The 22,219-nt window shown below is 38.3% G+C and overlaps 6 protein-coding genes across 6 annotated transcripts; 3 read left to right on the top strand and 3 right to left on the bottom strand.

Annotated features, from left to right (window-relative positions):
* On the top strand, positions 197-1,521 carry LOC18784091 (glutaredoxin). Its single transcript, XM_007215112.2, has 4 exons — positions 197-391; positions 489-577; positions 988-1,086; positions 1,214-1,521. The coding sequence occupies exons 1-4, from the start codon at positions 336-338 to the stop codon at positions 1,291-1,293; spliced, it is 324 nt and encodes a 107-aa protein (XP_007215174.1). The 5' UTR covers positions 197-335; the 3' UTR covers positions 1,294-1,521.
* LOC18784376 lies at positions 1,609-4,260 on the bottom strand. Its single transcript, XM_007217396.2, has 9 exons — positions 3,947-4,260; positions 3,538-3,873; positions 3,304-3,337; positions 2,896-3,105; positions 2,698-2,787; positions 2,434-2,499; positions 2,245-2,336; positions 1,977-2,024; positions 1,609-1,873 (listed from the first exon to the last, which is right to left on the bottom strand). The coding sequence occupies exons 2-9, from the start codon at positions 3,870-3,872 to the stop codon at positions 1,762-1,764; spliced, it is 987 nt and encodes a 328-aa protein (XP_007217458.1). The 5' UTR covers position 3,873; positions 3,947-4,260; the 3' UTR covers positions 1,609-1,761.
* On the top strand, positions 4,510-6,830 carry LOC18782425 (tRNA (adenine(58)-N(1))-methyltransferase catalytic subunit trmt61a). Its single transcript, XM_007217683.2, has 4 exons — positions 4,510-4,704; positions 5,000-5,456; positions 5,797-6,041; positions 6,212-6,830. Exons 2-4 carry the CDS (start codon positions 5,008-5,010, stop codon positions 6,451-6,453), a joined length of 936 nt encoding a protein of 311 aa, XP_007217745.1. The 5' UTR covers positions 4,510-4,704; positions 5,000-5,007; the 3' UTR covers positions 6,454-6,830.
* LOC18782946 (phosphoenolpyruvate/phosphate translocator 2, chloroplastic) lies at positions 7,170-9,800 on the top strand. Its single transcript, XM_007215697.2, has 9 exons — positions 7,170-7,773; positions 7,919-8,041; positions 8,181-8,333; positions 8,453-8,538; positions 8,627-8,705; positions 8,870-8,989; positions 9,101-9,178; positions 9,275-9,404; positions 9,520-9,800. Exons 1-9 carry the CDS (start codon positions 7,390-7,392, stop codon positions 9,588-9,590), a joined length of 1,224 nt encoding a protein of 407 aa, XP_007215759.2. The 5' UTR covers positions 7,170-7,389; the 3' UTR covers positions 9,591-9,800.
* LOC18783645 (transcription factor MYB98) lies at positions 10,509-14,110 on the bottom strand. The gene is made up of 3 exons (XM_007216237.2): positions 13,161-14,110; positions 12,889-13,015; positions 10,509-11,195 (listed from the first exon to the last, which is right to left on the bottom strand). Exons 1-3 carry the CDS (start codon positions 13,946-13,948, stop codon positions 10,509-10,511), a joined length of 1,602 nt encoding a protein of 533 aa, XP_007216299.2. The 5' UTR covers positions 13,949-14,110.
* On the bottom strand, positions 16,320-21,568 carry LOC18783996 (DEAD-box ATP-dependent RNA helicase 46). The gene is made up of 9 exons (XM_007216940.2): positions 21,435-21,568; positions 20,551-20,882; positions 20,104-20,256; positions 19,585-19,653; positions 18,786-19,055; positions 18,345-18,695; positions 17,814-18,091; positions 17,291-17,632; positions 16,320-16,991 (listed from the first exon to the last, which is right to left on the bottom strand). Exons 2-9 carry the CDS (start codon positions 20,863-20,865, stop codon positions 16,703-16,705), a joined length of 2,067 nt encoding a protein of 688 aa, XP_007217002.1. The 5' UTR covers positions 20,866-20,882; positions 21,435-21,568; the 3' UTR covers positions 16,320-16,702.

Genomic DNA, 22,219 nt, shown 5'->3' with positions numbered 1-22,219 from the left:
AATTGCAACTGACGAACGTTATGACGTCGTAGAGTGATATGTTGAAATTTGGTGATCTTGGACAGCAATCAACGTCAGGCATTACAAACGAATATATTGACCACAAATCATTGGTGGTTAAAGAAGAGAAGAAAAGAAAAAGCCCATTACGGCCCACAAGAAGAAGCAAAAGAAAAATCAAAGACATACGTGCAAGGTCGGTTGTCTATCATCTACACACTGCGGCCCCCTACATATACCGATCTGACGCTCTGCATCTTCCGAAACGCTCTCTAATCTAAGAAGAAGATTGCGAGGATTTTGGAATTTAGGGTTGCGAGAAGAGAGAGAGAGCTATGGCATTGACAAAGGCGAAGGAGATCGTGTCGTCCAATTCGGTCGTCGTGTTCAGGTTCTTTTTATCGAACTTTGATAAATTGTTATGCGTGTGTTTATTGTTTTAAGAATTAAGAAAGGCTATGGATCTGTAAATTAATTTGCAATTGCAGCAAGACGTATTGCCCCTACTGCGTGAGCGTGAAGCAGCTCTTGACTCAGTTGGGAGCTAAATTCAAGGCCATTGAGCTGGACACTGAGAGTCAGTTTCACTTTCTCCTTTGAATCTTTTTTTTAAAATATATATGTATATGTATATAATTCTACATCTTATCTAGTCCTCCTTGTTTGGTTGTTTGGAGTTGAGTATATAAACATGTCCCAAGCAAAAGCTAGAAGTTTTTTGTATCATTGTTTATTTGATCATGGGGTATTTTTTGTGTGTGTTGCTAATTACAGTTAAATATTGAAAACAAAACTCAAAGAGAAAAAAAAACCTCCCGCTTTTGATGCTTGGATTGGATTGGACATGGTAAAACTTGAATTTGGTGATTAGGTCAAGTAATTAGGATAAGTTTTGATGTTATGAAGTGTTTAGGATTTGTTTCAGGTATGTGCTTTATTTGAGCTTTTATTTATTTATAAATAGTGGTTTTGTTTTGGCATTCGAAGGTGATGGAGCTCAGATACAATCAGCACTGGGTGAGTGGTCTGGCCAGCGGACTGTACCCAATGTGTTCATTGGTGGAAACCACATTGGTGGATGTGATAGTAAGATTTTAGAATCCCTTGACCATGGCTCTTAATTTATTAGGTTTAATTGTGTGTCTTCCTTCCACATTAGTAAAAGTCTTTTTATCTCATTGGTTAATGTATATTTGATGATGTTGTTCTGTAGCAACAACTGCCTTGCACAAGGAAGGAAAACTGGTGCCTCTATTGTCTGAAGCTGGAGCTGTTGCCAAAACTCCTGCTTAAAGCAGGAGTTGGCTAATTGGATGAATGATTAGTAAAGTAGAATAATTTCAGTTATGTGCTTCTGTTTGATCTGTTAAACCTTTTCAGATCAAAACGCACATTCAACTTGAAAGTGCTTGGTAATTTGATGTTTCGATTTGGATATATGTGCGCCTTTGAATTTTCTTGATTGTGAATATATAATCCCAGGATCTATTCTTTGGTTTTGATTCATTATCCTGGTTATTATGGTGTGGTTTAGATTGAATTTAAAGATGGTGTATAATAGATGCAGACATGGGCAAGGCAGCAAGCCCACCTCGTTCCACTCATTACTCAAGCTCGAATCCCCCTCATTATAAATTAGATTAATATAGAGTAATTTAAAAGAAAAATAGAAAGAAATCGAATTGAATGAAGAAAAACTACAAATTTGGATAAGGGGGGAAAATTAACTACGTGGTTCTTTAGTGCATCTCTCTTACATAGCTAGCACTGGTAAGACTGGGGAAACCATTTTGACAAGAGGTGATGTTTTAATCCCACAATTAGAGCAAAGATAGCGTAGCATGGGATATGAGTCAATGCCATCAGTAAGTACCTGCAATTCAGTATCACAAAATAAAGTGCATTAATACACTACTAAACATGCAATTAAGTCCTAATGTAATGGGGAATAATGTTGGAATAGATAACAAACATACCACAACGGGGCATATGGTGATGATAAGTCAAGAAATGGGTATGGCCACCTGCAACAAAGTGAGCAATGACTTTTTAATTTTTTTTTAATTTTAAAAATAATGAAATTAGTATGTTCGTAGAAATGGATGTATGAGACAAACTTGTATATCATGGAGTTAATATTGTTTTGCTATTCCCAACCAATCACATGATAGAGCGTAATTGAACATGAATAGCAATATTACATGAAATCTTCTCATTCATGTACAAAAGGATAACCGAAATTACCATAATGATACAAAAGCATGAATGGTCCACTGGAAAATGACAAAAGCACCCGTCCATAAAATGAACAAAGATATCCGAACAAACGGGAGTCGCTGCAAAAGTTGAAAAAGTTAACCATGAAAGAAGCTGTAGATGTATGTTGTATGAGTTTAAAGTGATGGAGAGAAAGAAGAAAAAAAGTGATCATACCAAGCAATTCAACATTGCGTCGCCAAGGAGTAAAACAGCATTGATTGTGTGCATGTTCACGGTCATCTGACATAAAAGGGAACATAAACAAGAAGTATAAACCTTAAGCTAGATAGGAAAATAAGACATATTTATCAACAGTTCAGATGAATCAACTATATTTGATCTAAACAATGTCTATGTTCTTACAAATATATAATCCATGACCATATCTTTTCGGTGCCTAATAACGATCGATCCAATAAATTTGTATGCACTACTTACAAAATTCAGATTGTAATCTTTGATGGTGAGAAACGGAAATATAACGATCCAATAAATGCAATCAGTAAGCATCACTGCCCCAGCATTCATCTGAATAGATTTCAATTGAGTTCATTAACAAAGCAAGCTTGCCAGACAGATATAATGAGTTTATTAACAAAGCTATTGCATTCATCAATCATTCGGGAAAAAAGGGACCTGGAACATAGCTTCGAAGACATAACTGCATTTGGCTGCTGCTAGGTGAAGACAACTTTCCTCTTCAGGATTTGAGTCTTTCTCTTGGTATTCAAGGGGAATGTACGCTCCATCCTCTGCATCTGTCCCAACATGATAATCGCCTGAAGTACCCATGCTGCTGATTTTATTGCACCGCCAACATCCATAAATGGAAAGAAGAGATCCACACTACAAAAAGAGAGGCAAAAGAGGAAAGAAGTTCTGAGCATAGTCTAAAGAGATCTGAGAACACAGATAAACTGGGAGTTTCTGTAGTGTGGAAATGATCGCATCATTCGATTCTGAAATACATAGACATTGGATATGCCACCAAATTATTGAGGTGATTCAGTGAAAGGCAAAACGAAGATCAGAAAGCAAGCATACCCCAAAATAAATGGTGAGCAAGGTAAAAGTCCACCTGTCCAGCATCCAGAAAACATTACATCCTGAAGTTGGAAGTACCATTAAAAAAAATAAACACACTTCATAACTAGAAAGAAACGAATTAAGTTGGAAACCTGGTTCAGTTTTTATGTTTTTGGGTTTTGCAGGATCTATAGATAACCCCAGAATTCAAAGCATAGCACTAGATGAGCCCAAACAAAAGACGAGGCTTACTGAGTATAGTAGTAAAATATGCCACCTCCACTGATAACAACTCTGGCAATCAGTGTTGCCAAAAGCAGAGAGAATGCAGTTACTCGATAAATCAGCAACCAAATTGGGTCAATTTCTTTGAGGCACGGTTTCCACGCTTTATCACCGCATAAATCCTGATCTGCATCCTGCTGAGTTTCTCTCCTGTCAGATTTCAAATGGCCTGAAGCATCATATTTCCATATCATTAATAATGCTATAACAATCGGTGTGAATAACCAAATTGCACATAGCAAGACTCTCCAGTTCAACCAATAGCTCAGGTTAGTAGTATCAGCCGTAACCTCTAGCTGCATCCTGCCAGAGCAATGACGATGTTACTCGTAACTTTCTTTGTGGTTGAAACAGTAAATATAAGCACGCAGCATACCTGATTGTGAGACGGACTAATCAATGGCGACGACACCAAGGGAAGTTCCTTCCAATAACCCAATTTGGGTCGTTTCGTTGCTAAGAGAAGGCTAAGATTATCAGGACAGCTAAATCTATTTTACTCTTCTTTCAATTCCTCAGCAACCAAACGGACCCAAAATTTGAAGAATGGTTCTTTGCTAATGGTAAAGTGTGAGAGAGAACCTTTTGGCCAGCTCCTTGTATATATCCTCTGCTAAAGTTCAGGTTTGTGGATAACTCATTTTGGCTCAATCCATTAGAGAGCGGTTGGTTTCAACTCGGTTCTCTGATCTTTGATTTGATACAAACAGGCAGAAAAAGGGAAAGTGCAGAGATTACCCTCCAAAACACAGAGCTACTATGTCCATGAAAGAAGGGCCATATGGGCTGAAACCTACTATTTTCATGGGCTGAAACTTACCGTCAAGCCCAGACTAAGACCCTTTTTTCTTCACCTACTCAGAACCCCAATCGGAAGGCCCAAACCTCCAGTGCTCCTTAAACCTACGATCCAGCCTTCCCCTCCCTCACCTCCCCCTTCTTTTTTTCTGTCTTCGGCTCTTGTTCAGTGTGAAACTGTGAGGCTAAAACACCGAATCATTTTGTCTTGTTTGATTGTATGCTTCTGTCTCTTCTTCTTCTTCAGCTCTCCACGTGAACCCAGTTACCCAGTCCTCCTTCTTCGGCTCTTCTTTTTCTGAGAGGTTGGATATCAACATCTGGTGGATTGCAGAAGTAAGCACTTTGTAATTTACTTCAACTGCTTTGTTATTATCTCTTTTTGATAATCTTATCGGTGATAAATTGATAACTGGTTTGTTTGTTTGCTCCTCCTTTTATATTTTTGTTAAAAGAGTGCCCTTTTAGTTATGTGCTACTAACACACTCAGGTTTCCTTTTAGTGAGAACGATTAACTGTTACAACATTGATGAACAAACGAAACTTGTGGACAAACTGTTTGCTTTTGTTATAATGCTAAATGCTCAACTTCCATGAATGTTAAACTCAAATCCATATTAACAATTTCAGGGTTGAGGATGTTGCCCATTGATTCAACCAAGAAGTTATCTTTTACTCGCTGTATTCGTGATGGAGATTTGGTTATTGTCTATGAGAGGTATGACAACATGAAAGCTATTAAAGTATGTGATGGTTCTGTACTCGAAAATCGGTTTGGCGTGTTTAAACATTCAGACTGGGTAGGAAAGCAATTTGGTTCCAAGGTTTTCAGCACCAAGGGTGGATTTGTTTACTTGTTAGCTCCTACTCCTGAACTGTGGACTTTGGTTCTAAGCCACAGGACTCAGATTCTCTATATTGCGGACATTAGCTTTGTAATCATGTTCTTGGAAATAGTTCCTGGCTGTTTGGTTCTTGAGTCAGGGACTGGAAGTGGATCTTTAACTACATCACTTGCAAGGGCTGTAGCTCCTAAAGGACATGTCTATACATTTGATTTCCATGAGCAAAGGGCGGTCTCTGCTAGGTAAGAAGTGGAGATCACTTTTTTCCTTGTTCCTTATTATTGTAATGTTAATTGGTTTCCATGCTTTGGTATCTCCTTCCATGTACAAATTAGATTTGTATAGGCTTTGCCTTCCGAAACATGCAAACTTTGAGTTCAGAATCTGTACAAATTAGTTTTACTTTTCGTCATGTTGTTTTAGCCTCACATAAACTTAGTCTACTCAAATTAAAATTGAAGAAACTTAAACCAGTGGCTTACTTTCTCTGCAAAACCAGGCTTCCGTACTAAGATTAAGCTATTTCCTCTGTTGAGAAGGTTATCAATATTGAAAGGCTCACATGATCTTTTACTTTTATAGGGAGGATTTTGAGAAGACGGGATTAAGCAACTTGGTCACTGTAGGAGTTAGAGATATTCAGGGTGAAGGATTTCCAGATGAACTTTCTGGGATGGCAGATTCTGTCTTCCTGGACCTACCCCAACCCTGGTTGGCCATCCCATCAGCTGGGAAAATGCTGAAACAAGATGGGATGTTATGCTCTTTCTCCCCATGTATTGAGCAGGTGGAACGAGCGTCAGAGACTATGAGATCAAGCTTTACAGGTAGGCGTTGACGGCTATCTCCTTTGTGCTTTGTATTGCGTGTTCTTTTGGACTTACTTTGCTTCTTCCAAGTTTTTGCTCTTACATTTTTTATTATTAAATTTCTTCCCTAATGGAGCATGTAAGTCAACTTTTTACGTCTAAGATCTGTATCTTCTGCTTGTGTATAGATATAAGGACATTTGAGATACTCCTTCGGACATATGAAGTTCGAGAAGGGAAATTGGATGACTTCCAGGGTGACGAAGCTGGTTCTCTTGGATCTCTTCCACGCAAAAGGCGGCAGCGATCAAATGAAGGAAGCAATGTGCGAGAAACTACTGGTCCTCCCACAGTCATGGCTAGGCCGTGCAGCGAGGCCAAAGGTCACACTGGCTATTTGACATTTGCAAGACTTAAATGCCTCTCATAAAGTATGCATTTTTAATCTATATATGAGATATAGAGTCTGATTCTTGAGTCCGGTTCATTTCCCATCTTGTGTGAGGGGAATACCCCAAATAGTTGGGATAAGGTTCTGTTGTTTGTCCTGTTTTTGTAAGGGGAATTCTTTTTAACTAGAAAGTTTTGAGTGAAATCACATTAGATGGCTACCAAGCACAAATTTCACAAGGCGAAAATGCCAAGCATTCAGAGCCGAGGAAAGAATTCTCCAAAACATTATATTATGCATAGTAGTTTTCTTTAGCTGCTATTTAGTTTGAACATTCTCTCTATTTAACTTCTGATTTCTTTCCATCCCCTGTGAACTAAAGTCCAAGTAATCACTATGATGTGCCAATTGCTGAATTATTTATTTGTAGTAAAACTCAGTATCTTAGACAGAAACGTAGGTCCATTCTGTTATGTCCCTTTCTCAAGCATCATTGTCTTCTTTAGACCAGTGGCTTTTGGTTCAGTATCTTAGTCATCAATTATTTTTAAAAATAAATGGTAAACGATAAAAGAAAACCAAATCGCAGATTGTGGAAGATTGGTTCTCAGAAGGCAAGCAGCCTCAAAATATAAGCGCTTAAGGCCACATGTTTGTCTCAACGAATTTTGTACACAGGATGCTGAGATCCATGCCATCCATTCATTACACTGCTAGCTTAACACCACGCAGTGCTAGCTTACAAAACCATGCAATGACTAATTTCACTCGTTCTGGGCCAAAAACCAAGCGCTTGTGTTTTTTTATATCAAATTGTGTTATTCAAGTTTACAGTCGGATTAAGCAACCACAATCCAAAAATTAATTTACACGAAACCGGAAAGAAACGCAGTCATCTTTCAGTTTTGTATTCATGCAACGTTCAAACACTTGAGTTCTCCCTCTCTTGCTTGCTTTCCAATCCCACAAACAAAGATGATGCAGGGCACTGCGCTTACTCTGTCTCCTTCCACCTCATTTCTCAAACCTCCGTGTCGAAACCCTATCCCTAAACCCTCTCAACTTTCGGCTTCAACGTCTTTGATTCAACTTGACAATCTCACTTGTGTCCATAGGCTCTCATGGCAAACACTTTTTTACACAATTTCTTCTTCATCTTCTTCTTTTCCGAGCTTCAATAAAATCTCTGCTTCCTTCCTTTTCTCGAGTCAAAGATATGATAATTTGAAGGTCAGGGCTGCTCCCGAGACTGCTGAAGAGGCTTCGAATCCGAGCAGGATGGTTAAGACTTTGCAGCTTGGTGCTTTGTTTGGAATTTGGTACCTTTTGAATATTTACTTCAACATCTACAACAAACAGGTTCACTGCTCATTGCTCTACCTTTATATATCTGTTCTCTTATTTCTGAATTGCTTTTTCTTGTTTAAAAAGCATGGTGTAAGATTATCATTGATTTTGGCCTAAATAAGAAAGCTAGAACTTAAAGGCCAGAGCTTGTTCATAGGTTCTGAAAGTCTATCCGTTTCCAGCAACGATGACGGCGTTTCAGTTGGGCTGCGGGACTATGATGATTTTGTTGATGTGGGCTTTTAACCTCTACCCCAAGCCAAACATCACTCGCTCACAGGTACCTACTTATTGCTTCCTTCTTGCCACAAAATAAAATTTGTTTACCTTGTTTGTTTGTTTGTTTACTTTTGCTTAAATTTGTTGCACGATTTACATAATTTTGTTCCTTTTGCTTAATTAATTGACTTGGATCGCAGCTTGGAGCAATTGTACCGCTGGCTGTGGCACATACAATGGGCAGCCTATTGACTAACATCAGTCTTGGGAAAGTTGCCGTTTCCTTCACTCACACAATCAAAGCCATGGAGCCCTTCTTCACGGTCCTGTTCTCTGCCCTCTTACTTGCAGAGGTAGGGGTTTTTGCTTTCCAAGTTTTTGTCCCCGCAATCAGCGAAAGGCGGTGTTATTGATGTAAAGAAGTTATTTGATTTTCAGTTTATTGATCATGCTGATTGCTCTGTGCACACAGAGGCCGACTGTCTGGGTGGTTTCTTCTCTTGTGCCAATTGTAGGTGGAGTGGCATTGGCATCCTTCACCGAGGCCTCTTTTAATTGGTAACAAAAGTCCTTTTACAAGCACATCCTTGCATTGCATTGGCTTGTTCTTACAAATGCTTTATCTATTATTCCATTTCTGAAACAGGATTGGTTTCAGCAGCGCAATGGCCTCTAATCTTACTAACCAATCGCGTAATGTACTCAGCAAGAAGCTCATGGTTAAGGTGGTAAAATTAGTAACCACCAGCAGATGTGGATTTCTTTGTTTTCATTCAAAGAATGCTTTGAAACCAAACATGGCTCCACCAGCTAATGCCATTATTATGTTATATAAATGGTCGTATGGAAGATGATATAATAATTTATGATGTGGAATTTTGATTCCCAGGAATCTTTGGACAATATCAATCTCTTCTCAGTGATAACTATCATTTCCTTCATCCTGTTGGTTCCTTCGGCGATTCTCTTGGAAGGCGTTAAATTTACTCCTGCATACCTGCATTCAGCTGTGAGTACTTCTTACTTACCATTAGTTCTAAATAAGCAAAACAGCTTCCCTGCATGAAGCATTAGTTCTTATATTTTATTGTAAGAATGTTGTTTATTAATTTAATTTCAGGCAAGCCAAGGATTGAATGTCAGAGAGTTATGCGTGAGATCTCTTCTGGCTGGGTTCTGCTTCCACACTTATCAGCAGGTGACACTTTTTCAGAGAGTTTGTTTGTTGTGACTTGTGATTGCTTAATTATTTGTATGTAATGAGTTAATGTGTTTTGTGGGGAAAGCAAAGCAGGTGTCTTATAAGATACTGGAGATGGTATCGCCGGTGACTCACTCAGTAGGGAACTGTGTGAAGCGTGTGGTGGTGATAGTCTCCTCAGTCATCTTCTTCCAAACACCCGTCTCGCCCATAAATTCTCTCGGTCAGTCACACTTTCCTTAATTATCAATACATTAATTGCCTGCTTAAGATTAATTTCTGTTCTAATCAACATAATAGCTAATATAATGACTGGCTTGGCTTCCATTGCATTGCAGGGACTGGTCTGGCTCTTGCTGGAGTCGTCTTGTATTCAAGAGCAAAGACAATAAAGCCAAAGCCCAATTAATCTTTGCATAAATTATACAAGTGTAATGATTGTATTAAGGAATAAAAAAGCAAAACGAAAATCATCAACTGTAAAGATCATTAGTTCTGTGTCATCATCATCGTGTACTTGTATTGTATGCAAAAGATATATATATATATATATGTATATATATTAGAGAATGAGTTCGAGTACAGACGTAAATGCTCTTAATCACTGTAAAAATCATTAGTTCTGTTCTGTCATCATCATGTACTTGTATTGTATGCAATACATGAGGTTTTTGGTTGCATCAGTTTCTCCATTTGCTGAGGCTCATGAAAGTAAAACCCATAGATGCAGATGGGTTTTCCATATGGGCCTTACAGAGCACTTTGCACCAGAACGCCTACGGAGGCCCACAAGGGTTTCGAAATTGGCGATGCCCAACATGCCTCTGAAGCGTTAAACTCAACACAATTCCTTTTTTAATACACTGCTTATGATATTATATTACGTGGGGCTCTCTACCTTTATTAGATATGTGGTGCATAATGTGATATAAAAATGTGGTAAGCTTAGTTTTTTATTTACGAGACTGCAAAAATTGATAAGAAAGAATATAATTAATTTCTAGCTAATATATATAAAACCTAGCTCCTTTATATAGTATAGACATAAATATAAATAATACTAAATTTGGACAAACACATATATAAAACTAATTAATTAAAGCTGAAATTGTTCCAAACTATCCATATAAAAAGCTGAAAATACAAAGTCTGAAGTACGCTTAATCTAAACACAACAACCTAAACATACAGAAACACAAACACATGATATGATTCTCTTCTTCTTCTTTGTCCCTCTAGCATATGGCATTCTTATTCAACACCACCATGTACCTGAGGATATTGTAAATTGCTAGGCACACCCATACACAACACGAAAAGCTTTAGCCTAAAGCTTTCCTTGGCAAATCATCTCGAGCAAATCCATCTCCTTTTTGACATGGTCATCATCAGGGCCCTGCATCTCCAACGCCAACGGCATCTCAGCCTCCATGCTGCTGCCCCGATATTCCTCAACCTCGGTTACCTGGTCAACCAAGAAAGATCCACCAAACCCATAACTTTCAAAATTGAACAAATTAGAAACAGAACCACCCATCTGACTGTACATATTATTGGACGTCTCATTACTGATATGATCAGGATGATAAGCTGTCTGGGCCCAGTTTGCGCTCTCGGCATTGTTTTGGTTGAAGTAAAAGCCCCTGGAGTGATCGGATGAGAGTGCGTTTCTCTGCTCGGTTGTTTCGGTCGTTTCGGTTGAAGCTGAAGAAGTCTTAGGAGTAGTAGCAGAAGAAGAAGCAGAAGAAGAAGAAGAAGAAAAAGAAGAAGAAGAAGAGACAACGCTCCTGATGTAGTCCTGCAAGAGAGAGCTCTCGGGGGGATTAATGTTGTTGTTGGGGTCTTTGTTGGTTTTCTTCTTTGAGTTTTGCTTTCTCTTTGTTGCGTTCCAATGATTCTTGATTGTGTTTTCAGTCCTCCCCGGCAGCCTCTTCGCGATTTCCGCCCATTTGTTCCCGATTTGCTTATGGGCTTCGATTAGTATTTTGTCTTCTTCTTCGCTCCACATATCTTTCTGCAAATTTGCATGCACGCAGTAAGTACATGTGATCACCATATATATAAAACTCAAAAGCTCATTTGATCATGCATAGTTTGACCTGTTCAGTACAAAACAATGCTCGTATTTCATCGTCCTAGGGTTTTATATCTATATGCAGCCATTTTTAACTAGGTCAAGTAGTCATGATGAAGGTGTCACCTTATAGTTCAATAACCTCAAAGTAGACAAGTAGAGATGAAAAAGGGTAAATTCTGTTTTAGTTAGTCCGATTGAATACTTTGTTAATTTATGGCCTGTTTGATAACCATTTCAATTTTAGTTTTTAGTTTTCATTTTTTATGCTAGAATGTAGAAGAAAAGGAGAGAGAGAATGGAAGTGAGAATGAGAGTAGAAATGAGATTGAGAGGTGGAAGGGAGGAGTAGCAAAAGTAATAACAAAATTTAAAAACTGAAATCTATTTGAAATTGTTTTCACTTTCAAGTTTTTGTTTTCACTTTTGTTACTCCTCCCTCCCATCCTCCCTTTTCATCCTCTCTCTCTAAATTTCATCATCACTTCCATTCTCCCTCTCATTTTCCTCTATACTCTAGCACAAAATAAATAAAAACTAGAAATTGAAATTGAAATGGTTATCAAATGGGCCCTTAGTAAATAAAAAATAAATCAATATTATACCATCTCAACCATGATAATAAGTATAGTAATATAACTAAATTATTTTACTAATCTATATACAAAAATTGAAAATATATACAAGAACAGAACAACACCGAATCTCATATTAAATATATAATTTTGGTTCTCTAAATAAATTTGACTTTAACCCAACTTTGATAATAAATTCTATGCTAAATAGATATGGATGATAATTTGACATTTTTAGTCATCCAAATTTAAATGAATTCGGATTCGAATTTGGATTAGGATTATTTTATACTCATGAATCAACCTTGACAAGGGTAGTTTTGAAAATTCATGATATATATCTATATTGTGCTTAATTATTACTAATTAAAATCCTGTGATCCAACCTAGCACTGGTCGAAACGCATGATATTGACAAATATCGGACCTTGTGGCTGAGCTAGACTCTATATGTTTTGGGGGGCCAATAGCTGAAAAGTTTATGAACTTACACACAGATTTTCAGGTTTATATGACACTTCAGAGGAGTTTCTGGGACTTTAGGGGGCCATAACCATTTCAGGCCTATATGTGCCGCTACCCCAGATCGGATAGTGCATATGCTTTACAAAATATGTAAACGGAGAAATGACAATGACAAAATAAGACAATGTAAGAGTGTATATATATTTCACGGCATTCATCAAAAAAACAAAAATTTATCATAATTTCTAATAAATATAAAACCAAATATGAGCGAAACCATATATGTATATAGCTATATGCATATATGCGTCTATATACATTAATATAATTATGAACCCAGCGAAGGACCTAAATTGAGAACTTGCACATGTCAGCTATTAGATTAGTCTAATAGTGAAAGAGATCTTAAGTTCGAATCTCCGCTCCCACAATAATAATATAATATAGTGATTACTCAATAGCACCTATTAGAACAAAATGTTAATGAAAAATAAAAGGGTCTATAATGAAATTAAGCTAGAGGTATGCTTGCATATAGTTATGTTAATGGATTTGGATATATAGTGAAGAATTAAGGGGAAAAGGATATAAACCCTAATGTCAGGCCGCAGATGGTTGTGCCATCTTTCTCTACATTGCTTTCCCACTCTCCCACTCAGCATCTTAGCAATTTGAGACCACTTCTTAATGCCAAACCTCTCAACCAATTGCACCAAAAGTCTGCAAATAGAGATTTAATTGCATTACCATTCATCACATAAAATTACAGAAACATGAAAATTAAAAAATTCAATACCGATCAACCTAGCTGCTATATCGTACAAAATTACAAATTCAGATAGAGCAAGAAAAAATAAATCTCTACCTGTCTTCTTGAGGGGTCCATTGGCCTTTGAAGATGGAGGGTTTCTTTTGCAGTACCTTACTACTGGTGGGTCTTCTCATACACAACCTCTTGGTCTTCTTCTGATCAACAGCTGAGAGTCTCTTGCAAAACTCAATCTCTGTGCTGCTGCTGCTATTGCATGTGACCTCATCGGAAGGCAAACTTATGGCCATAGGCGATGATGATCCGAAGTCTCCAAAATTGATCAACGGCGGAAGCTGTATGCAGCTTTGTGGGCCCATCTGCGCCTGGCCATCTGGAATTTCCTGAGCATCCAGATGATGATGATGATGAGCACCCCAGTAGGACCCCCTAGCACCATGAAAGGCGATACCATCAGGTGCTAGAGGAACAGCCACAAAATCATGAGGATTTGTGTTGTAATAAATCCCACTGAAGGGGTTTGATGAAGACCCCTCAATGGTAGAGAAATGATTGATATGATCAGAACTGGTTTTGAAGTCATCATGAGAATGAGAATTCAGATTCAAATGGGACCCGTGAAGCGGTTGATGATGATGGTGATGATGAAGATGAAGATGCTGATGATGAGGATCAAAATGAGGAACCAGGGAAGAAAACAAAGGCTTGCAATTGGGTGGTGGTGAGGAAGAAGAAGAAGAGAGTTGTGGGTGTAGGGAATTAATCCCATTGTTGGTGTTGGAAGGATGTTCTGGTTTCAATTTCATAGGGGTTGAAGAATCAGAGAAAACGCTTGAAAGGAAAGGAAAATTATCTAATTCTTTCAAGTTTGTTTCCAACTCCATGCAGTGGAGAGAGAGAGAGAGAGTCTAAAGAGAAACAAAAGCTCAAGAAAGGAAGGCTGGTTTAATGTTGTGCTGTAAATGGGGTGTGCGTTCTCCTCTATGTAGTTTTTTATGAGTGAGGTCCGAGTCTGAGAGCAAGGTACATGTAGGGCCCAATCTAGCCATCCAAGGGCTCATGTTTCTTCCCTTCAGTGACTGTTCAGCTTCTTTAACATTGCTTTTTCTCTAATTTTCGAAGCAGAAACTAAAATAAAAATATTTTTACAACAATAAAACATATGCAAAATAATCATTAGGTCGTTGGGAAAATTCTCAGACAGGGTTTCGCGACACGTGGCAGACATGTACCGCCCTTCGTTATGTTTAGGGCCCCCTATGTTTAATGGCGTGACATTACCCTTGTATTTTCTTCATGAAACGCAGCGCTTCAGCCAACGGTGGATTGGATGCACTTTGGCTGGGACAAGCAAAGTAACAAGGAAGACCTGAGATGGGCCTCACATTACTTCTTTGCATTTCCAACTAGGAAAAAACAAATTTACAGCTCCTTTTAAAATAATTTTAGCTTTAAAAGCTGCATATTAATTATGAAAAGAGTCAAGCTAGCTAGGAATTAACAACTCTCAATTTCATTTTGTAGCCGAAAAAATTCTTAATTTCATTGAGGAAAAAAACCTATTAATTAAATTCATTTGAATATAATTATTTTGGCCAACATAGTCTAACTCAGTGCATACCTAAGGAAAAGAGTCTTGACTAGCAAACCTAAGGTCTCATATTCGAATTCCCACAACATCATAGTTCTGTGTGTGAGAAATCTCTCAACTCTTTAGTTTAGACTATCATTTTATAGCAAAAACAAATTAAATAAAAAAATTATTATTATTATTATTTTACTATGAAAATGATTTTTTTTTTTTTTACTTTCAAGGTTATATCTCACTCAAACTTATCTACCAGTCCAAGTCAGGTAAGTCCCAGTTATTAATTATGGGTGCATGAATAAGGCCTGCCAAAAATGTAAAATACAAGGAAATATCAATTTTAACTATTGTTATACGTTTCTCTTTGCCTTGGTTAAACATAGTTTTTTATATCTTTAATGGAAAGTGTGATGCATGTTGTAAGGTTCAAGTACTGAATCTCATAATTACAAACCTCCAAATCCCAGACTTGCCATTTTTTTTGTATATTTTTTTTTTAAAAAAAAAAGCAAAGAAAAAAAAAACCTTCAAAATGAAGGATTAGGGCAATGAAGTAATTATGCAGATGGGTTTTGTAACCATATATTTTGTCCATTTTTGGAAAGGAGGTTAAAACCTGGATTGGATTTGTCTCAGCTCAAGACATGCATGACTCATGAGGTGTATGTGTCCAATTAAGGAAATGCATCTTTTCTGTAACTGAATTTTTAATGCATCCTAAATTGGCATCTAATTGAATGGATATCTATTTATTTTCATAATAATAATTAAGGTCTTGCCAAATTTTGCTTTGGATTTTAAATTTTGTTCAGTTACAGCACAATATGCCCACATGGTTAAAGCCAATTACTCTAGCAAAATAAATATCAATTTGACTATTTTAATTATAAATTTTTTTCTTAATCTATTTGACTATTTCCACTCTTCTAAATTACTGGATAGTGAGAACAGTCACATGTAGCAGAAAAACTTGTATGAAATTAGGATAGCAAAACAATGATATCCCTAACTAATCACAGACTACCACGTGGAAAAGTTATCACGCATGGCATAATATATTTGGCCTAGGATAGCAAAATAGTATTATTCCTATTTCATACAAGTGTTTCTCCACATGTAGGACTGAATTTAGGGAAGCACTCAGTTTTAGCAAAATTGAATATTAGTTTTAATGTGCTTTACTCTTTTTTGGTAAAAATAATGTGCTTTACTTTCAGTAAAAGGCTTAATCAATAATAATAATTATATTTTAAAAAAGTCACAATACATTAGATTTATTTTCGCTGTAGTTAATTGATGACAAACAAGATGCCCGAGATTCAGTACCTTTTGTCTCTTTAACCGCTGAAATAGATAAAGCAATATTTTACCTCCCACCTGAAATTTCGAAGCTTTTTGTATGTGTTTATCATTTATTAAGAAAAAATAATTAGCAAAAGACGAAATATTTAATACATGGCTTGGTTTGCATGAGCCCAGTTTAGTTGAAGATTTGAGACTTAGAAATCTTAATCAAACCCAACGAGCCCATCCCAACCCAACCCATTGCAGGCTGCTCCTGGGTCACGGTCACGGACCTTATAACTGCTGTCCAAGTGGCAATCAACATCTAGTATCCTACGGCTGAGAAGTGATGGAACAAACACATCAACCACAACAAACAATAATTGATCAGAATCAGATCATAAACTTGCTGAGAAATAATCACTATATAAAACTGCATTTCATAGAACTACATCTTGACTACATTTATAAATATTTGGCTAACAAGTGCTACATCTTCTTTTGTGCCCTTTCTTTTCTACCCAAAAATTAACACAAACAAAAATGGAGACCAGGAGACGAGGTTCGTTCAGCAAGGGATGAAGAGGTTTAACATCAAGAGTTTTTAGCCCACCTCAAAATCAAAAATCAAAAATCAAAAGTCAAAAGTCAAACTGTCACATCCTGGTTGCGCTTTGTAAAGCTTGCCCCTACAGAACACTGCCGAAACACCAAAAAAAGGACAGCCAGCAGCAGGGCATATGTTCCCCCTATAGGATAGCTGAAGTTATGCATTTGCAATATGATACCCACCCTCCTCTTCTTGAGGTATCATACCTTCCTCAGCTTCATCCACCCCACCACCATACGGGAGTGACCGTGGAGGTGGCGGCGATGACCGTTCACGTTCCATCATTGCTTTGTGAAAACTCCACCCTGCAGAGCCTCCACCTGTAGGCAGAGCCTTGTCGAACCTCTCAAGACTACGACTACGGCTGCGGTTAGAGCCTCTATGTCCTGACCCCTTGTCAGGGCTTCGGCCTCTATCATACCCATTGTTGTGACCACGGTCATACCTGTCCCATACAACAAAATGCATTCCAACCGTCACTCCTCAAAGCACATTTGACACCACAAGACATCCAAGTTTAATTACATATGATAAACCAGCCTGAATAGTATTGATTATTGAAAACTTTAATTTTGTACTTGTTTCTGTGCCTAAAAGTTCCACAACTCTTTCATGCAAAGATTATATCAAATTATTTACAACCAAAGCAAAAAGTTCAGCCAAATAATTCAATCCACTTTGGGGAACAATCAGATCCACAATAATACACATAAAATAAAAGCATCAATAAAAATAGTCTCATACCTGCCAGAAGAGGGAGTAAATCCCCATCCGCCTCCCCTCCCACCATCCCTTCCACCATAACTTGAATCATTTCGTCCACCACGACCCCCATCACGGCCACCAGACCCAGAACCCCAACGTCTGAACCTGTTCATCCCACCACCACGGGTAGCCATCTCACGAATTTCTGGGGGGACACGCTGATTTGCCCCTTCCAAAACTTTGATGAGATCTGATGCGTACTTTGAATCCTGATCACCGAAGAATGTGTAAGCCAGCCCAGTGGCACCAGCTCTTCCAGTTCTCCCAATTCTGTGAACATAATCCTCCACTCCAGTGGGGAAGTCGTAGTTGATAACCACCCTGTAACAAAAAGAACACTGCAATCTTAACCACCAATTTTATACGAATCTTAAGCAGGTATGGAATGCATGGTAGAAGCACCAGATTATCTGAGATAATTGTTTGGCCAGACAACTATCCACAGATCCACAATTCTAACATAAGTACAGATATATGACTATAAGCTGGGCAGGTGCGAAACCTTATGTCCTTGATGTCCAATCCTCGAGCTGCAACATCAGTTGCTACAAGAATTGGAGTCCTCCCAGAGCGAAATTGATTCAACACGTAGTCCCTCTCACTCTGAGATTTGTCACCATGAATTGCGGCAGCTCCAAACTGGCGGGTTAGGTTGCGAGAAAGTTGATCGCACATCTTCTTGGTTGAACAAAAGATTATTATTTTGGATCCTGGCTCTTGAGATCGCAATATTTGCTCCAGTCGCCTGTGTTTCTCCATTGGGGCGAGTACTTCAATATACTGTAAGACACAATATTTTTTTGGTCAAGCTGTAAGACAATATTTAAAGACTACATAAAACACAAACTCATTATTCATTCCTCAATTGGTGCAGGGGATCAATTATGTAAAATAATTTTTATTTTTAAGTAGAACATTTAAGTGATCATTCTGATCACCTAGAGTGATATTCTAACAAGTAAGAAAACATGTATTGATAAGTCAACTAATAGCTATAGACTTTAGTACGGCCAGCACAGATAAAGTATAATACCTGTGTGATCGATTTATTCGCAACCAGTTCATCAACATTGCCAATGTTAACCTGAACAGGATTGACCAGCAGATCTGCTGCAATCTTGCGAACCTCCTTTGGCCAAGTTGCTGTATACATTAGGGTCTGGCGGCGAGCAGGTACCTCATTCACAATCTTCCTTATTTGAGGTTCAAATCCCATGTCCAGCATACGGTCAGCCTCATCCAACACTAAGTACGAAACTTGATGGAGGCTGATTCTCTTCATTTCAAGAATATCATTCAAGCGGCCAGGAGTGGCAACCACAACATCGGCTCCTCGGTCAATATCTCTCAACTGTGGACCCTTTGGAGCTCCTCCATACAAACACTAGAAACAAAACAAAAGAATCATTTAAAAAGAAAAGACAACGACTGGAATATTACAGTGGAGTTGCAAAAAGGACCAGAAGTAACATACCACACAAGATATCCTTGAGGACTTCCCAAACTTCACTGCCTCATCTTGAATCTGTGTTGCCAGCTCCCTTGTTGGTGATAGCACCAACACAGTGGGACCCAACTGAGGGTCATTACGGCTGCGCTTGAGATGGATGAATCCAGGAAGTAAATACCCCAAGGTCTTCCCTGAACCTGTTTTAGCAATGGCTACTATATCTCTACTTTGAAGAGCAACCGGCCAAGACTGTGCCTGAATTGGAGTTGGGGAAGAAAAACCTGCATTTTGTACCTGGAAAAAGCAAAAATTCCAGGAACCCCTATAAGCAGACGTACTTGCTTCAAGATTTGTGATTTGTTTTCTTTTTGGGCTAGAAGAGTGGAATGGCAGAAGAAGCAACACCCCCATTGCAGGCGACCAAAGCTTGCATCAGCAAGCTGGAGCAGGAGGAGGCCTCTTCTTTCATTCGGGCCGAGTGGCAGACTGAATCATGACCAACGGCAGTCCCAGCCACAAACTTGGGTGATTCGGAAAGCCCTTTCCAAAAATTGGTCCACCGTAAAAGGGCGCTCCAAATTAAATGCAAGCCCCCACAATGAGGGCAGCACAGCGTACGACATTAGCTCCTCCCAGGAGCAAATATCGCACCTGCGACAAAAAGTACAGATGGCAAAAGAATTAACATGAGTCTGAAACTCAACATTGGACCTCCAGCAATCACATAACTTTTCACAAAACACTCGGGGTTACTTACAGCAGCTAATGGCCAACAGTATTGCACAAAAAAGAAATACCAAAAAGGATAAAAATAACTCAATACCTCTCTAAGAATCTCGGATGGGAAGCCAGTAGCTTCAAATGAAGTGAAGGGTGGAGGCACATTATCACCCTAACAAATGAGGCAAATCAAAAGAAAACAAAACATCATTCAGACATACAAGATAACCGTAACCAAAATCACAGCAGCTCTAAACAAACCAACTATCTTACGGAATCACAAATTCGTACCATATATAGACAAGTTGATAATAATAACAATTATAATATAGGAGTGCATGCATGTCAGCCTATAAAAGAGAAGTGACAACATAACTCCACTGAAGAATCCTAATACGACATGAGAAGCCTCTTTCATAGTGAAACACATGCAAGAAAAGTGTGCATTTTGCACCAAAATTCTTTATTTGAAGAATCAAACTAAACCAACAATTACTAATGGATAAAAGATAGAAGAAAAAATATCGCACCAAATAACAGAGTACTGCATAAAGCATCACAACAAAAGACCAACTTAAGCATTATGATACCAAGCATATATAAGAAATTCATCTCTACTCACAATAACAGATATTTCGTGTCGACGACTATAAGCCTCAGCAGACAAACCAATTCCAGTGTCTGATGATCCATTTCCTCTCAGAGAAGATCCTCCAAGTGCACTAAGTGTCCCATTCGGGATATTATGAGAAGAAACTGTTGCACTTCTTGCACTCTAATTCAAAAATAAGAACACCATATCAGTTCCCATATGAAAGCACTTACCAAGCAGGTTGCATGCAGCTGCAACAGTAATAAGAAGTCACCCAACAGCTCCTCTAAACACAACCCTAAACCAGTCCAAAACTTTCACGGAAAATATTTTGGTTCGCAACATGACAACACAACAAAACATTTTACTAACAATATGGGAAAACATATAAAGTTAAAGGTAACAACACAAATAACTGAATATGCGTCAAATCTGTACAGAAAATCTACCACCAGTACTAACAATATGGACATCTACCTGCTGATTTCTTGGTCCAGCGTCAAATTTTGACCCACCATTGCTGCCTCTGCCATACCTATCATCTCCCTCATCCGGACGACGTCCTTGTGAAGATTGTTGAACATGAACTGAAGAACTTATAGATTGTGCCGAAGACGGCTTTAACGGAGGAGCTGAGCCCGTAGGCCTGTCATATTGGGTAACATTAGTCTCGGGGTTCCAAAAGTAAAGATACCCAGTTTTACCATCAACCAATCCTCTCCATGGTTTGGGAAGAGTGGGGTCCTCCGGAGCATATCGAGGACCACTAGAGGCAGTTGCAGTGGCAGCCATGGCAATGGAACACTATCCTATAACATTACAAGGAAAAACGGAAAATACAATTGTTAGCAACAAATACAAACACAAAGCAAACAAATTAAGTAGAACAATATCTCCAATAATAAATCAATATATCGGACAAGTGACATGCATTATGTGAAATTACAACTAGAGGACATAGAATTAAACCCCAACATTTTGAGAAATAAATACAAGACATCAGAAACCCAAAGTTATGAAGAACTTCATAATTATAAAGGCAGAAATTCCGTTCCCAAGAGCAAAATGAAAAGGAAAAAAATTACATTTATGAAGTTCACACCAACGCCGTTACGAGAAAATTAGAGCATATGAAATAAAACAAAACAAAATTCTAAGTCTACTAAAGGAACCCAAACAATCAAGGATGCAATTAAGGTCTAAACCTAGCGTTATCGGAGAAGCCCTAAGATAATCGGATATGCATAAACCCTAGAAAGAACTCAGACGAATCATGCATGCGACCTAAAAAGAATATAATGAGCACACAGAGATCTAAGAGATCTACAAAGAGGGAGTTAGGGAGACGCAGAAAATCGGACCTGACGGCGTCGTTTCGGAAAGTAAAGGAATGAGAAAAGCTGCGATGGGATCTGATGGCGTAACCCCCTGGCTCTGTGAAAGTGGAAAACTACGCTTCCGAAGGTGAGAAGCGTAGAGAAAAGTGGGAAGCCAAGGAGACGAGCCAATAGGTTATTTATAGAAATATCGGCCAGAAACTTGGGTGTGTTATTTTGACCACGGTTAAATCTTTTTATTTATTTATTTTATGGGCCTTTTATTTATTTACAGCGCCTGAAGAAAATATCCGGCTTGTTCGTTCGTTGGCACTTGGAACCTTCGGTGGGTGGGTGGGCCTTCATCATATAATGAATTACGAGTTTGTTTTGGATCAAACTCTTCATCAATTTGCATTAGATTTTACAATCTTTCTAGACGAGAAAACAGAAAGGACTGGATACAGAGGAATGAGCATATGCTTAAAGTAGAAAATAAAAGACATCGTTTTTGCACTTTGCTTTGCGAGTGTATATAAGTCGGTCCTGACTGAAGCTTTGACTGAAAATATGAATTTTGATTTTTCTTTTGGATGTATAAAAACCCCCCTCACCGACCAGTATGAAAATTGAAAAGTATTCTTTTTCACAAGCGATAGGGTCTAATTTACGAAAGGGGTACCCAACTTGGGTGCAATAACCCACTCGTTTTCTCTCCATCTTTTCTAGACAAGAGAGGGAGACGGGGCAGAAACCAGGCAAATAAGACTTGAGACTTGAGAGAGCATCAATTTTAAGACAATTTGAAGTTAAAAAGTCAGTTCATAACA

Source organism: Prunus persica, chromosome G3 (genome assembly GCF_000346465.2).
Source record: "Prunus persica cultivar Lovell chromosome G3, Prunus_persica_NCBIv2, whole genome shotgun sequence".
Classification (NCBI taxonomy): Eukaryota; Viridiplantae; Streptophyta; class Magnoliopsida; order Rosales; family Rosaceae; genus Prunus; species Prunus persica.
This window is presented reverse-complemented; position numbering and strand designations above follow the sequence as displayed.